This window comes from Vespula pensylvanica, chromosome 9 (assembly GCF_014466175.1).
Source record: "Vespula pensylvanica isolate Volc-1 chromosome 9, ASM1446617v1, whole genome shotgun sequence".
NCBI lineage: Eukaryota > Metazoa > Arthropoda > Insecta > Hymenoptera > Vespidae > Vespula > Vespula pensylvanica.
Genome location: NC_057693.1, coordinates 6,209,050 through 6,224,051, shown reverse-complemented (window position 1 = coordinate 6,224,051; position 15,002 = coordinate 6,209,050). Strand labels below are relative to the sequence as shown.

The 15,002-nt window shown below is 36.8% G+C and overlaps 1 protein-coding gene across 7 annotated transcripts in view; it reads right to left on the bottom strand.

Annotated features, from left to right (window-relative positions):
- Positions 1 to 1,125: 1,125 nt before the first annotated feature.
- The window catches only part of LOC122632101 (protein roadkill), a 77,331-nt gene continuing 63,454 nt past the window's right edge, over positions 1,126 to 15,002 (bottom strand). For 3 of the 7 annotated variants that reach the window (XM_043818571.1, XM_043818577.1, XM_043818575.1), the window contains 7 exons: positions 9,488 to 9,632; positions 4,171 to 4,307; positions 3,448 to 3,599; positions 2,985 to 3,124; positions 2,725 to 2,902; positions 1,625 to 1,946; positions 1,126 to 1,396 (listed from right to left, as the gene is read on the bottom strand). In XM_043818571.1, the coding sequence (XP_043674506.1) occupies positions 1,252 to 1,396; positions 1,625 to 1,946; positions 2,725 to 2,902; positions 2,985 to 3,124; positions 3,448 to 3,599; positions 4,171 to 4,307; positions 9,488 to 9,632 (1,219 nt within the window). In that variant the 3' untranslated portion in view covers positions 1,126 to 1,251. The remainder of the gene's footprint in view (positions 1,397 to 1,624; positions 1,947 to 2,724; positions 2,903 to 2,984; positions 3,125 to 3,447; positions 3,600 to 4,170; positions 4,308 to 9,487; positions 9,633 to 15,002) is intronic. The other 4 variants (XM_043818574.1, XM_043818576.1, XM_043818572.1 and 1 more) reach the window with 3 other exon arrangements.

The window sequence follows — 15,002 nt, the reverse complement described above, 5'->3', positions numbered from 1 at the left end:
GTCACGTTACCAGCAACAAGGAAGAAAACGTAAATTATCGATAAAAGTTCTAAACAGAGAGTAAATGATGCGACAGCTGTGGTCGTTTCGCAGCACATTCGTGCCGACGGATAATCATCATCGTCGTATAACGTCGATACGTTTTGAAGACTGGAGAAAGTAGTAATAGTAGTAGTAGTAGTAGTAATAGTAGTAGTGTAGTAGTAGGAATAGTAATAGTAGTAGTAGTAGGAATAGTAGTAGTAGTAGTAGTAGTAGTAGTAGTAGTAGTAGTAGTAGGAATAGTAGTGTAGTAGTAGTAGTAGTAGTAGTAGTAGTAGTGTAGTAGTAATTGGCTTCGTGAAAATACATCGTTCATCGCATGGGAGTGTACAGTCAATAGCAGATGTGGTAGGACCGAGCATTGACGATACCGATAACGATGACGATGACGATGACTATAACGATGACGAGACGACGACGACGACGACGACGACGAGGACGACGACGACGATGACGACAATGACGACGACGACGACGACGACGACGACGATAACGATGAAGACGATGATGATGATGACGACAACTACAACGACGACAGCGAGGATGATACAACATTCTCCTTGCTTCTCTCTCGAGTCGGTTTCTACATCTTCGTTTTACTTCATCGTCGTTTATCGAGCTTTGCGTTCATCATCGTCCAAGTACATTTTCATTTATTTTAATTTAATTTAATTTATTTTAATTTTATTTTATTTCCCTTCTTTTTCTTCTTCTTCTTTTTCTTTCCTTTATAATCACTGTCTAACAATAAGACGCACGCACACTTTTCACTGACACAAAAATCAGAATAAACGAGTGTAAGATAGATCTCCCCTCCCCTCTCCCCTTCCTCTCATCCTCCTCTCTCTTCACTCTCTGAGATGATGATGATGACGACGACGACGACAACGACGACGACGGCGGCCATTTTTTTTTTTCTTTCGCACAACGAATATATGTTATATATGTATGTGTATATGTACGAGTGTATTTGTATGTTTGTTGTGTACGTGTGTATGTGTTTATACGCGCGTGTATGTATAATGTATATGCTGTTATCATTTTGTTCTTGTTGCATTTATCGTCGTAAGTTGGACCAGTAGCTGCCGCACACTAGGAAACATTTATTTAGCACTACCTCGTAATCATCACTGTACACAAAAGTCATGAAGGATGTAGAAGTGGTGGGGGCGACGTGGATGTTGTGCCCGGAGTAAGGGGTGATTGCTTTCAGCTCTGTTTCACTCGTTTTCTTGGTGGTCCGATAGGTGGAATTTGTTGAGTGGCTAACGCACGGAAGGCTTCGGCTATCAGATGCGGATGGGAATTTACCATGGATTTAAATCCCGCTGTATCCATCACGTCCGTCGCATGTCTAAACAATTAAGAATCAGAATGGTTGGATTATATGATCGCTTAAAAAAAAAAAAAAAAAAAAAATAAAAAAAGAAGGAAAAAAAAAAAAAAAAGATTAGAAAAGTAACAAAACCACTTGTATAATATTTCAATATTTTATTTTGTTATTATTTTATTTATTTTATTTATTTTACTTATTGCTCGTAATATTTCAAATACATTCGTAAATTTACATAAAGATACTTACGTATTAATGAAATCTATGGCTTGGGCTTTAAGTTGATCAGCACTATGTAAATCGGCGAGTATAAGAATGTCCGCTGCATTTTCAATGGCCAAACTCCCGCAAAGTGCTTCCTCGCACATTACCTTTAGCCTCTCGAGAGCATACTTATCCGCCGCTGCTAAAAGATCGTCCGCCATTTTTTCAAGATTCGACGCTTTGCCAGTGTATATAAATCTTAACATCTCCCGCAGTACTTCGTGATCCACGTCGGTGATGTCCACCCGATTTTGTTTCCTCTCCTCCATCTCGTGTTCGAACATCGCCGAAAAAACGGGACTTCGTGCTAAAGTAAAAAAAAAAAAGAAAAAAAAAAAAAAAAAAATTCAATCAATATTTTTTCTTTTTTTTTTTTTTTTTCGAAGACTTAATGATTCGTCGATGATCTACGTTTTTACGATATGTCTATGAAATAGTTTTGTCAACGATCTATAAATAGTTCGTCCGGATCTGCGAATAAAACGATTCAATGATTTACAGTATATCGTGATGTACAAGTTCATCGATGATAGAAACTCGTACGTTGACGAGTCACTCCGTAGACACTTTAAATTATTGCTTCGATTTTGTACTTTTTTTTCTTTTCTTTTTCTTTTTTTTTGTAATCGTAACATCGAGTATATAACGATTCGACGATCTCCGTATTCTTACGACATGTTTCTATGAAGTGTATATAGTTCGTCAATGATTTATGGAATGTCTGTGAATAAAACGATTCAATGATTTAGAGTGTGTCTATATGGAGTAATTCGTCAATGATTCATAAAGTGTCTGTGAATAGAACGATTCAATGATCTAGAGTGTGCCCTATGGAGTAATTGATGGGATGATTCACGATGCGTCTACGAATAAAACGATTAAACGATCTACAAAGTTGCGTTTGCGGTGTACTCGCGTCAATGGTAGATCACGTTTCTACGAAGAAATTCATCAATACGATACAGAAATGAAAAATATCAACGAGATAACAATTTCGCAGATGTTTTAAAACTAATCTTAAATTAATTTATTCTTTTCTTGAATTTTCTACAAACGATCTCTTGTCCTTAATTAGCCATGCTTACCCGCGAGAATGGCTTTGTGCGCCTGAAATTCTCTTCCGCAAACGGTCAGCGTGACGTCGCTGAATTTTTGGTTTTCAAATAAAAGACCAAGATCGTCGGGTAGTCGACAGTCCGGTACTTTGAACTGTATCGTGTTACTTTGTCCGGAAATGTTAACACTGTCTGCGACCACACTGACCTAAAACGATAAATAATATCGTCAGTGGTTTTATCGTTATAATCGTGGTTTTGATTAAAACAAGTATATATAATTAACATACAAAGGTATATACCTCACAGAATATCGTGAGTTTATCGTCCGGTAAGAGTCCATTGGCTTCGTCCAATAGAAAATCTCTCCTAATGAACTTTTTAAAGCCCCAATCTTTACCCTGAACGAACCTGTACGCTCGTTGACTCTCTGAAAGCAAAAAAAAAAAAAAATCAGATATATATTTTTTATATTTTTTTAATTTTTTTTTTTTTTACACATTATATACTAATTCAAACGTTCTTTTTGTTTCTTCTTCTTCTTCTTCTAATTTTTTTTTTTTTTTTTCATTCGATCGTATAACCGAACATCGATCGATCGATCGACAAACTTCGTCGAAAATCTTTAAAATACCCTGCATTGCATTCGGGGTATATAATCGATCAAAATTTGTCGATTTAATTGACACAACTTTTTCATTTTAATATACATATATATTTCGTTTATGCAATTATTCATTCCGTTCGACTTACCCATTGCTTTGGTTTCTTCCCTTTTGGCATTAAGAATAGAAAATTTGAACTTTGCCCTGACTTCTGATTTATTGCAGGAAACAAGAAGGAGGTACAGGGACAGGTAGTCTTTGCTCTCCTCGTCCAGACCCTTAGGGTTCACTCTTAGGCACCTAAAAGGAATCAACGTCAACTTTATTGTGTCCATTTACGTCTTTTATATATATATATATATATATATATATATATATATATATATATATATATATATAGAAAAATTCTTCCAATAACAACCTGCACTTGATATATCAAAGAGAAATAAATTACTGCGGCTAAAATGATTGAAATAGAGAGAGAAAAAAAAAGAAAAAAAAAAAAAATAAAGAAAGAATAAACGATCGTATGCAATGCAAAGAATCTTAAACAATTTTATTCATTTAAATAGCTTCATAGAGCTTTACAATAATAATATATAATATATTATATTGAACGAGATATAAAAATTTGTTTGTCTTTTCTTTTTTTTTTTCTTCCTTTATTTCTTTTTATCTTCATCAAAAAAAAATAATCATCGAATCATTGTTAGACTCGTCGATAAGAATCAAAAATCGACATGAATAACGTATTGTTAATTCATTGTTAATGTTTCTTTTTTTTTTTTTTTCTTTCTTTTTTCTCTTTCCTCCTCGCCCTTCCTCCACACGAACACACAAATACACATACACACACATACAAATCTCTTACCATTTCAATTTATCGTTGGCTCCCGCCGAAAAGGTGGACGACTTGAGAACTTCTCCCATTTCCTCGCGGCAGAAGCTGAAGTTATTTATCGTCCACATGTAGCTGAATTTGACCACCTTCACCTGTGCACATAAAACCTTCAAATGCGACACCACGTCAGAGTCTATTCCGTGGAATCTACCTTAATCTAACTATACGCTAAATATTACGAGAAAAAAAATATATATATATATACACCTAGATTTTTGTGCGTGTATACGTATATGTATGTGTGTATGAATGAATGAATGAATGAAGAATGAATGAATGAATGAATGAATGAATGAATGAATGAATGTGTACGAATGAATGTAACGAACGTACGTGTGTATATACGTATGTATATTGTTCGAACTCGTTTGTAGTTTAATATATACACGTATATCTAAATGTAACGCGAAAATTGGTCGAAATTGAGAGAAAATATGAAAAGAGTGCGCATCAATGAAGAATAGAGATAATGCAACACAACGAGGGATAGATATAGTCGACTTCCAAAAGAATGAACCAGCTGGGTATAGTGACTATATCGTGATTGTCCTTGAGCTCGAGTGTACGAGGCAACGAAGTACTACAAGTATTTACACGTGTTATGTTGGGAAGTCAGGGTCGGTTGGTTCCGGGGGAAGAATCATCGAATTTCGGTACTCTTTTATGTAACTCTCCTTGATAAGAAGAAGAATCGTGTAGCGTGTGTCTGCTCGTATCTCTATCTTTCTTTTTCTCTCTATCTATTTGTTAAATACTAGTTCGACGATACGTTACGACGACGTTAACCTATTTCGAAAAAAAAAGACCTTTTGTCAATTCTCTTAGTTAAGCAAATATACGGTCGACCTATCGATACATATATCTACCCATACATACACATATACACTCGCACGCACGCATGTATTTTGTAACGAGAGACAGAAAATGAGAAAGAGTAATACGAGTTTGATTAAATATGGAGTCGATGTAAAAATATAACTATATAGGAATTATTGTTCGTTCGGGGTTACTCGTCGATAAAAGAGAGTTTCTTTTTTATCGACGGTGAGTAAATCGATGCCATTTTTTTCTTCCCTCCTCAGACATCAATGATACTACCAAGGTGGAAATAATTAAAGCGAAAAAGGGAGTTAAATGGAAGAAAAAAGAGATGTTTAAAAGGTGTGTTGTATATCTGCATGTGTGTGTGTGTGTGTGTGTGATATAAGAACGAATGACAACAAGGTGGCGAAGTAAAGGGGAACGCCTAAGGGAGAAGAAGAGGACGAAGAAGACGAAGACGAGGTCGAGCCCCCAGATGTCAATGATCTCTGACGTCATTTGTGTGCACGACCTTGGCGAACGAAACCAAGCCCAGAGCCAAATCTATCTTTCTAGATAGTTCCTTACGTGCTGACCTCGCTCGTTCTATCGCGCGTGTACAATTCGAAGGTTGGTGCTTAATTTTGTAAATTTTGTTCAGTTTTTTTTCTTTTCCTTTCTTTTTTTTTTTTTTTTTTTCAAAGCAACCTTACTTATATCGGTACTTTCGAAATGGTCTATCTTAAAAATAAAATATCGAAATATATGAAGCAAGGATGAATACGTATAACTATAAGATCGAAAACTCTAACAATGATTTCAAATTCCTAATATATCTTCTACTTCCTTTTCTTCCTTTTTTCTTCTTCTAGTTAAGAAGAAAGATTTAAAAAAAAAAAAAAGAAAAAGAGAGAGAGAGAAGTATTACGAGAAAAGGGAAGTTCGTTTCAAGCGAAGAAGTCACAAGAGGAAAGAATTAGTTATCTCCTATCTAATATCTAATATCTTTTCATTAAAAAATCTCTCGTTGTGTCCGAACTAAAGGGGACAACATGCTCGTTAAGAAATAGCAATACTTTCTCCGTACATATACATGTACATACACATACACACATACATATACATATATACATACTTTGTGAGATTGTTTGAGAAAAAAGATCCTTTGGGAATAAACGAACAAATGACTCAACTTGAAAGATAGTTTTGTTGTCGTCGTTGTTAAAGAGTTACACGCGAAAAAAGAGAAGATTGTAATGTTTTTTTTTTTCCTTCACTTCCTTACTTCCTTAAAGGGTTTTGATAATACATAAGGCGTTAGTACGGTATGCGTTAGCAGGTGGGATAAGAGAGAAGAGGGAAAGGAAGAGGAGAGGGATCGGTCGTCGGCCCATGAAGTCGTTCAACCCAACGACGTCGAGGAAGGCTCGGCCGGTCGACGCTACACACACGCTCGACACGATGCCGATCGGCCTTGAATCAACCGTGCCCGTTTACGGGAACAGCACACCATGCTGTTCTCTTCTGTTCTGTTCTCTGCTGTGCCGTGCTATGCCTTGCTATGTCGTGTCGTGTCGTGCCGTGCCGTGCCGTGCTGTGGGTTCAACCACCAGACCAAGTCGATTCGCTTCCGGTAGGATCTCTTGGACACGCTGTCAGAACTCGTTGCTCGACTCTACATGGACTTAGGGTATAAAACGATCCTGAGACTTTGAATCTTACGTGATCGTCGTAAGTAGTTGTAATAGTCGTGATCATCGTCGTTACCGTTGTTAAAATCTTACAAGAATTTAAGAAGAAGAAGAAAAGGAAAGAAAGTTTTCATTCGAAATATAAAAGATTGTACAAATCAAATATGGCGATCATAGGTTGTTTTATTTTTTTCTTTGATCATATTCAAGTAATAATTACGAGTGAAATTAAAGAAGAAAACATTGTAATGTATAAATTTGCGGCTGTTCTATTTATTAAGTCAGAATTTTTTTAACGCTTTCGTTCAATGTTTTTAATAAATTGGGTAATATACTGATATCGGATTATTTATACTAGTCGAATAAAATATTTATCTGTATTATTGATCATTTATTATACAAAGTATTATTGATTAATAAAAATGCTGATTAAATAAATTTTTTCTATCAACAAATGGATCGTATTGTCACAGTTTATAGTTGGACGAGGCTTCAACTAATTGTAAAAAAGAAAAGTATTTTCTGAATCTATAAGTTTAGATGAATAATGAGATTATCTGATGAACGTTAGATATTTGAAAAGAGTAAAAAATGTCTCAAACATTTGAGTGATTTTTCTTCAGGGAAGATAATTAGAGAGAGAGTGCGAGAGAGAGAGAAAAAGAGAACGAGTTAATACCTAAGGACGAGGAAGAATGTAAGAAATACGACGACAGAGAAAATAATTTTGGCCGATGACATAATCGTGACCGTTTCGCGTCGAACGGCCTTGAACCCAGAATACCCGTTCGAACGACGAACCTTGACTAGATGGAAGAGAAGAAGAGGAAGAAGAAGAAGAAGAAAAAGAAAAAGAAGAAGAATACGAACAAGATGAAGATGAAGAATAAGAAGTCGAAGTCGAAGTCGAAGTCGAAGTAGAAATAAAAGTATTTTACGTTCGTAGGAGAAGTCCATAGAAGGAAAGGATCTATGAATTTTTCTAAATACTCTATCTTTATCAATACTCTCTATCTAAATACTCTATCTTAAATTACAACAAATATGGCGGGTTAAGATGCGTCGATTGTTGCAACTACACGTAACAAATCTAATAAAAAATCTATGTGAAATAAAACAGAAATGAAAATAAAAATAAAAAGAAAAAGAAAAAAAAAAAGAAAGAAAAAATAAAAATAGAGAGAAAAAAGGAGAGGGAGAGGAACGCGAATTTAAAAACAATTTCGACGAGTTATCGTATTCAAGATGGCGGAAATAAGGGTGGTATGGTGCGGTTCGTATCGAGTGCGGTCGGATAGTTTCGTGGTTGGCGAATTTTCACGGTGAACTCGGCAAACGTTTCCTCGTTCGGGTCGGAGAATCCGAATGAGAGAGGAGAGGAAGGAGGAGAGGAGAGGAGAAAGAAAAGAGAGAGAGAGAGAGAGAGAGAGAGAGAGAGAAGCGAGATATCTAGTTGCAGGTCGTTCACATCGCGAGGGGACGAGCAGTAAAAATAGAACGAGAGCGCCAGGAGCGCGTACTCTCTTCGCGAAGCCACGAAGAGTCTATACGACGCGAAGATGACGACGAGGATGACGACAAGTTGACAATGACAATATAAGGAAGATAGTCAACGACTATCTTAATCCTTTACTTTTGATAATATCTTCGAAAGTAATATATTCGAGACATCGATTTCGCCATTCCTTTAATTTTTTGATATGTATTTATCTATATATATAAATATAGATATAGATATAGATATAGATATAGATATATTACAAAATCAATCAATCATCATATATATATATATGCGCGCGCACGTGTATGTGTGTGTGTGTGTGTGTGTATGTATTTGAGAGGTTAAGAGTTATAATAGAAACGAACAAGAAAGCTGACAGGAACTTTATTAATCTTTTTATCGAACTCTTCTATCATCCGCCGTGTCGACTATATTTAACATCTGTATTCCTGACAGTGATATGCCAATGAAAGAGTCAGACTGTCGATAAGGAAGATATCGTCGAGATCGACGTTATTATTAAACTGTGTCCGTCTGTCGTTTTAATTGATGACACGTATATATGTATGATATATTTAGCTTATATATCCATTCTTTCTTAATTGACGAAAAAGGACTTTTCGCGAAAATTACGCAACGTGAATTACTCACGAAAAGAAGTTACAAAAAAAGAATGTGAAAGAAAAAGAAGAAAAAAAAAAAAACAAAAAGAAAACCCTGTGTTCGTTTATGTTTGTTTTATTACTTCCTATGCGAAAGTAGTGAGTACACACTCGTACGCTGCATTTTATTTTCAATCAAAGGTGAAAGTTTCAATGACGGCCAGTCACGATTGCATTCATTTTAAAGCGTTATAAATCATATTATTATTCTGAGCAAATTTAAAATCTAATCGACTGGGGATAACTTTTGTAAATGGAAATACGTTTATACATTTAGTCGATAATAGATTTAATTTCATTAAACAATGTCAAACGCGTAAAATATAATACGCTTTACTATTTATATCAATCGTCGGAGTTTATTGGATTTTTATATATATATATATATGTATATATGTAAAAAAAAAATAAATAAATAAAAAATAAAAATAAAAATAAAAATGAGAGATACGATTACGAATCCCTCTTTTCCCCTCAGTCATTCTCTTTGTCAGGTGATCTCGAATGAGAAATTTAGAGAATGAACGAACGGGACACATGATCGTCTATTGGTCAGTCGGTCGGTCGTCTTGGAAACAGACACTGCACAGCTTGTTGTTGGGTTAAAACACAATGGGCGTTGTTCTACGTACCTGTGTGTAACACCAATTCTCGGCAACGGGGGTGTTCACTTCCGGCGGTGGTGGGCTCGGAACGCGGCTTACTGCCATACTACTGCTGCTGTGCAAATTCGAGCTGACCCGCGACGTTTGGGGCGCACAGTCGCTCACCGCAAGTCTACAAAAATAGAAAAAAAAAAGAAAAGGGGAATTATAAAAATAATTCTCAATGAGATTTTATCAACGATCGCTTTTCTTATCGTGATTTTAATTTTTTATATTCGAATTATGAAATAAAATCATAATATCTTTATATATTCCGATAATTATATCGATATAATGTTAGAATAATAATAATATTATATATATATATAAAATATATAGAATAATAATATAAATATGAAATATATAAAATAAAATATATATATATATAAAATAATGATATAAAATTATATTAATAATAAATTTTCCTCGAAACGGAGATCCTAATGGTAGCTATTAGGAAGATCGTGAAGAGACAATGACCGATAATGACAAGAAGAAGAAGACCGTGACAACCGATGGGGAAGGGCTAGCAGAGGGGAGAGTATTTGAGAGATCAGTCGAGAAGTGTTAAAGACGAATGTACAATGAGTCCTCCTGTCTTGTCGAATCCTCTTGGCGAAGGTCATCGACAGTTGATCGACCCATGCGAATCCCTCCTGATCATCGAGCGAGAGAGCGAGAGAGACGCGAGCCCCATATATATATATAAGATAGGCCCACGAAAGCGAGAACGAGAGAGTATATATAGTATAGATAGGGTCAGAAAGAAGGAAAGGTGGAAGGAAGATGGATAGTTGAATGGATGGATGAATGGATGGATGGATGGATGGATAGATATGTAGATAAATACAGGTAGCAACGGTATAAAAAGAAGCATCAAACGAAGAGGCTTAATCTCTACGGCAACAATAATAGCAATAGCAATAGCAATAGCAATAGCAATAGCAATAGTAATAATAACAGCAACAGTTAACAGCAATGGCAATGGCAACGACAGCAGCAAACGGCAGCAAAAGGTTCTCCGGTACCTTGTACGATGTTAGAGTAAGGATGGAGAGAGCTTATCGTACCTAGTATTTTGATGTGTATGTGTGTATGTGCGCGCGCACGCACAGATACACATACACACACACACGCGCGATTTCATGACTAGCGAAAGAGTGGGGGGATGTAGAAGTGAAGCAAGTATGGTGGGGATACGACAGTGGGGGTGGCGCTGTCGTCGTAGAGAAGTAGAGAGAGAGAGAGAGAGAGAGAGAGATGGGAATAAAAGTGGGAGAGTGAAAGAAAGAGGAATTGAAAGAGAACGAGAGGGAGGAAGAGAAAAAGAGAGAACAAGAGAGAGAGAGAGAGAGAGAGAGAGAGAGAAAGAGAGGGAAAGAGAAGGAAGAAGGGTATGCAGGGCACGCGATATGGCAAGCTCTCACGTGTGGCACAAGTACGGAACTACTACGGGAAACATCGAAGCTCACGGTTAGGTCCGAGAGTACATTAGCCTCGCAGGTTCATCGGACCTGCTTGCTTGCTTGCTTGCTTGCTTGCCTGCTTGCGTTCTTCTTCTTCTTCTTCTTTTCTTCGTTTCCGTTTTTACGTTCTACCTCTTCCTTCACTATCCCCACTCCTCCTTCACCCTGTCTTTATTCAACTACTTTTCTCTTTCTCTCTGTCTATCTCCTTTTTTGTCTGTCTCCAGTTAACTACTATTGACTACTGTGTCTGTTCCTTACGATGATCGATTACCGAACGAACAGGAAACGCCGCAACCACGACACTTCTCTCTTATCTCTTTAAAGATTTCTTATATCAAAAAGGAAGAATCAAAAAAGTATTTAGCATAAAGGAAAGAATACGAATTTATACACGCTCGCTCGGATATTTCTACGTTAACACGTTTATATATAAATATATATATGTATGTATGTATGTATGTATTCCGTTTCGATATAGATAAGAACGAAGGGAGAAACGTTATAGAGGAAGGGCGAAGCGACAAATGCGATTTCGCGTTTCCTTTCGTCGATATGTGACACACGAGGAACGACGAAAGTGGAGCGTTTCCTGCGTCTCGTCAATATCTCTCTCTCTCTCTCTTTCCCTTCTCCCTCATCCACCCTCTCTCTCTCTCTCTCTCTCTCTCTCTCTCTCTCTCTCTCTCTCTCTCTCTCTCTCTCTCTATCTATCTATCTATCTATCTATCTATCTATCTATCTATCTATGTATCTATCTCTCGCGATTATTTCTATATACATAAAAGCACTTTCCTATCACGTTCGCTCAAAAAGTCGAATCGTTCGTTAAAAAAGAATGGAAGAGAGAAAAGGATGTTCTCTCTCTCTCTCTCTCTCTCTCTTTCTACTCTCTATCAAAGAACGTATAAAACGACACTTTCCGAAGGAGGACTTCCCCCACAGTACGAGCTCCCAACTTTCACTTCCACATTGCTACTCCCACATTGGTTTGCGCTAGATAGTCCGTAACGGCTGGCAAAAGAGAAAAAGAAAGAAAGAAAGAAAGAAAGAAAGACAGAAAGAAAGGGAGAAAGAAAGGGAGAAAGAGAGAGAGAGAGGACTATATTCAGCGAGAGTCGATATAGCAAGGAGAACATTTCGCCAAGGGAGAAAGACAAACTATGTATTTCTCTATTGCGATAGCACCTTGCGTGCGATTGGTCACGGTGCAGGAACACGAGCGATTGTCGTTCGACAAGAAAAGAAATCGATCAGAGAGGGCGATTCGCCAATTTCTCTTACACGCTTTTGTCTACATACTCTGTAATTTACTTCGATTCGTCGATTAATCCAACTTGTACCTACCGATGTATGCATATGTATGCGAATGTATGTATACATCGATTGCGAAGTCTCGAAGTGTTGTTTCGATACAACACGAAACGAAATGAAAGAGGAGGACACGAAGTTCCTTGAATTCCTTATTGCAAAAAGTACGAACTTTACAAGAATCAATTGATACTTTTCTTTCCCTTTTTAAATATCAAGTTGATCAATGAGTAAATAATTTATACGACTATGTCGGAATTTGTAATATTTTCTATCTAAATAAATAATGTTAGTATTCCTTTTTTCTTATTTTTTTATTTATTTATTTATTTATTTTTTTTTTTATTGAAAACTTCATAGACGCAATCGTGGATACTTTAGTATTTAAAAAAAAAAAAAAAAAAAAGAAAAGAAAAGAAAAAAAACAGTGAACAATACTAACAAAAGATATTGGTAATATATAAAAAAAATTAAATATAAAAAGAAATTAATATATAAAAAAGAAAAATTACTAGTGATCAATATATCCTATAAAAAAATTGTTAATAAGTACGAAGAATTATGTATTGGACTCTGCCCACCCAAATGGGTTTCAAACAAACAAAAAAATAAATAAATAAATAGAAAAAAAAAATAGAAAAAAAATAAAAAGCGATATTACTCCAACATTTGATTAATGACAGAACGATCGCTGAACGAACTGGACTCCCTAGGATACGATTTCGAGCTCTCTAGGAGGGCTCTCTGCTTCTCTCTCTCTCTCTCTCTCTCTCTCTCTCTCTCTCTCTCTCTCTCTCTCTCTCTCTCTCACTCTCTCTCTTTCTCTTCTCTTTTACCGGGACTCTCGCGGAGGCGTGGGCCATAACACAAGCCCGAGCTCGAAGTCAGCCCGGGGGAAAGTAGAACGAGCTCTCCGTTGTTGAGTTCTCGCCGGTGAAAACGAGGAAGTTAGGTGAAAACCAACCCATACTAAGGCGAAACCACATAATTACACGACCACTCTCGCGAACCCGACCACGAGAGTTCGCGCGTTCGTTTCTCGTTGCCAAATCAGCCCTGAGAACGATAGTAGTATGCTGTTACGTCGCTCTACCCCTCTCCCCCATTTCCTCCCTCCGCCCCCTTTCTGTCTCTCTAACTCCTATATTCTATTCGAGTTTCTTCGTTGCCAAACGTCTATGTCGTTGGCTGACAAACGTTTCACGAGTCTTATTTCTATTGAAGAGAAAGAAAGAAAAAAGAGGGAGAAAAGAGAGAGAACGAGAGAGGGAGGGAGAGGGAGAGAGAAAGAAAGAGTTAAATGGCGACGACAATAGACGGGAAAAAAAAGAGAGAAAAAAAGAGAAAGAAGCAAACGTTAATATCTTCGATGGCAACGGCGATTAAATATGGCGTCTCTATCTATCTATCTATCTATCTATCTATCTATCTATCTATCTATCTATCTATCCCTCTCAAACTTTATTCTCCTTCTCTTATTTTACAAGCAAATGGCAAAGTGAAAGGGCTCTCCCAACAGGAAAAATTTCATTTCACTGGAACAAGCTACGAGACAAATCTGTTGAGTAGGGAGAGAGACAGATAGATAAATAGATAGATAGCTACATAGAGAAAGAGAGATAGAGAGAGAAATCGATCCTGGTATAATCGTTAATCCGACACATTTTAGATTTCAAATCGTGTTTATGTATTATTATGAGCATGGATAAATAGATACGAGGCGGCGTTTCGTTGAAACGAAAAGAGGAAACTTTCGCTCGATAAGTTCCTCCTCCTCCTCTTCCTTCTCCTCCTCTACTCGTTTCTTTTTCTTCTTTTTCGTCTTCTTCTTCGTCTTTTTCCTTTACCGCCCTCTACTAGCTAGCCCGCCCGCCTGCCTGCCTGCCTGCCTGCCTGCTTGCCTGCCTGGATAGTTTCCCGGAAACGAGTCTCAGTACAGAATATTGAAATTCTCTCCCGATCTCTCACGAGAATAGATTTCCGCGAATGGTGCGGGGACATAGTCATTTCAGATTCCCGACGAGAAACTTTCCCCCATATAGATACATTACAGATGTACGTACATACGTACGTACATGCACCATACGTATATATATATATATATACACATATGTACATACGTATATACGTTTATTGTGTATTATATGTATATACTTATATTTCTAGAGAGAAAAAAGAGGAGAGAGAGAGAGAGAGAGAGAGAGAGAGAGAGAGAGAGAGAGAGAGAGAGAGAGAGAAACGAAAGAGCAACTCTCAGTTCTATACTCGAGTTCGCCTTTCCGTTTTTCCCTCAGATGTTAGTAAATACATTCTTTATGAAAAGAACGGAATTATCCCGTCTCTGCTCTCTCTCTCTCTCTCTCTCTCTCTTTTTTTCTCTTTCTTTCTTTCTCTGTTTCTCTCTCTCTCTCTCTTTCTCTATTTTTTCGAGTTAAGTCCGTTCGAAACGAAATCTCCCGTTGCTTCCTCTCGTCTCTTTATAAACTCTCATGTCTACAGATATATTTCTGTTTTTCTATTCTCATTTAATTTGTCGTCGAGAAGAAAGAGGAAAAAAAAAAGAGAAAAGAAAAGAAAAAAAATTCTGAATAAAAAAAGAAGAGGGGGGAAAAAAAGAACGGACGTTACATACGTCGTCTCTTGATTTTTAATAACCTTCGATTTTTCTTTCCTATAAAACCTTCTTTCTTTTTTTTTTTTTTTCATCTAACATTTTCTCCTTTAGT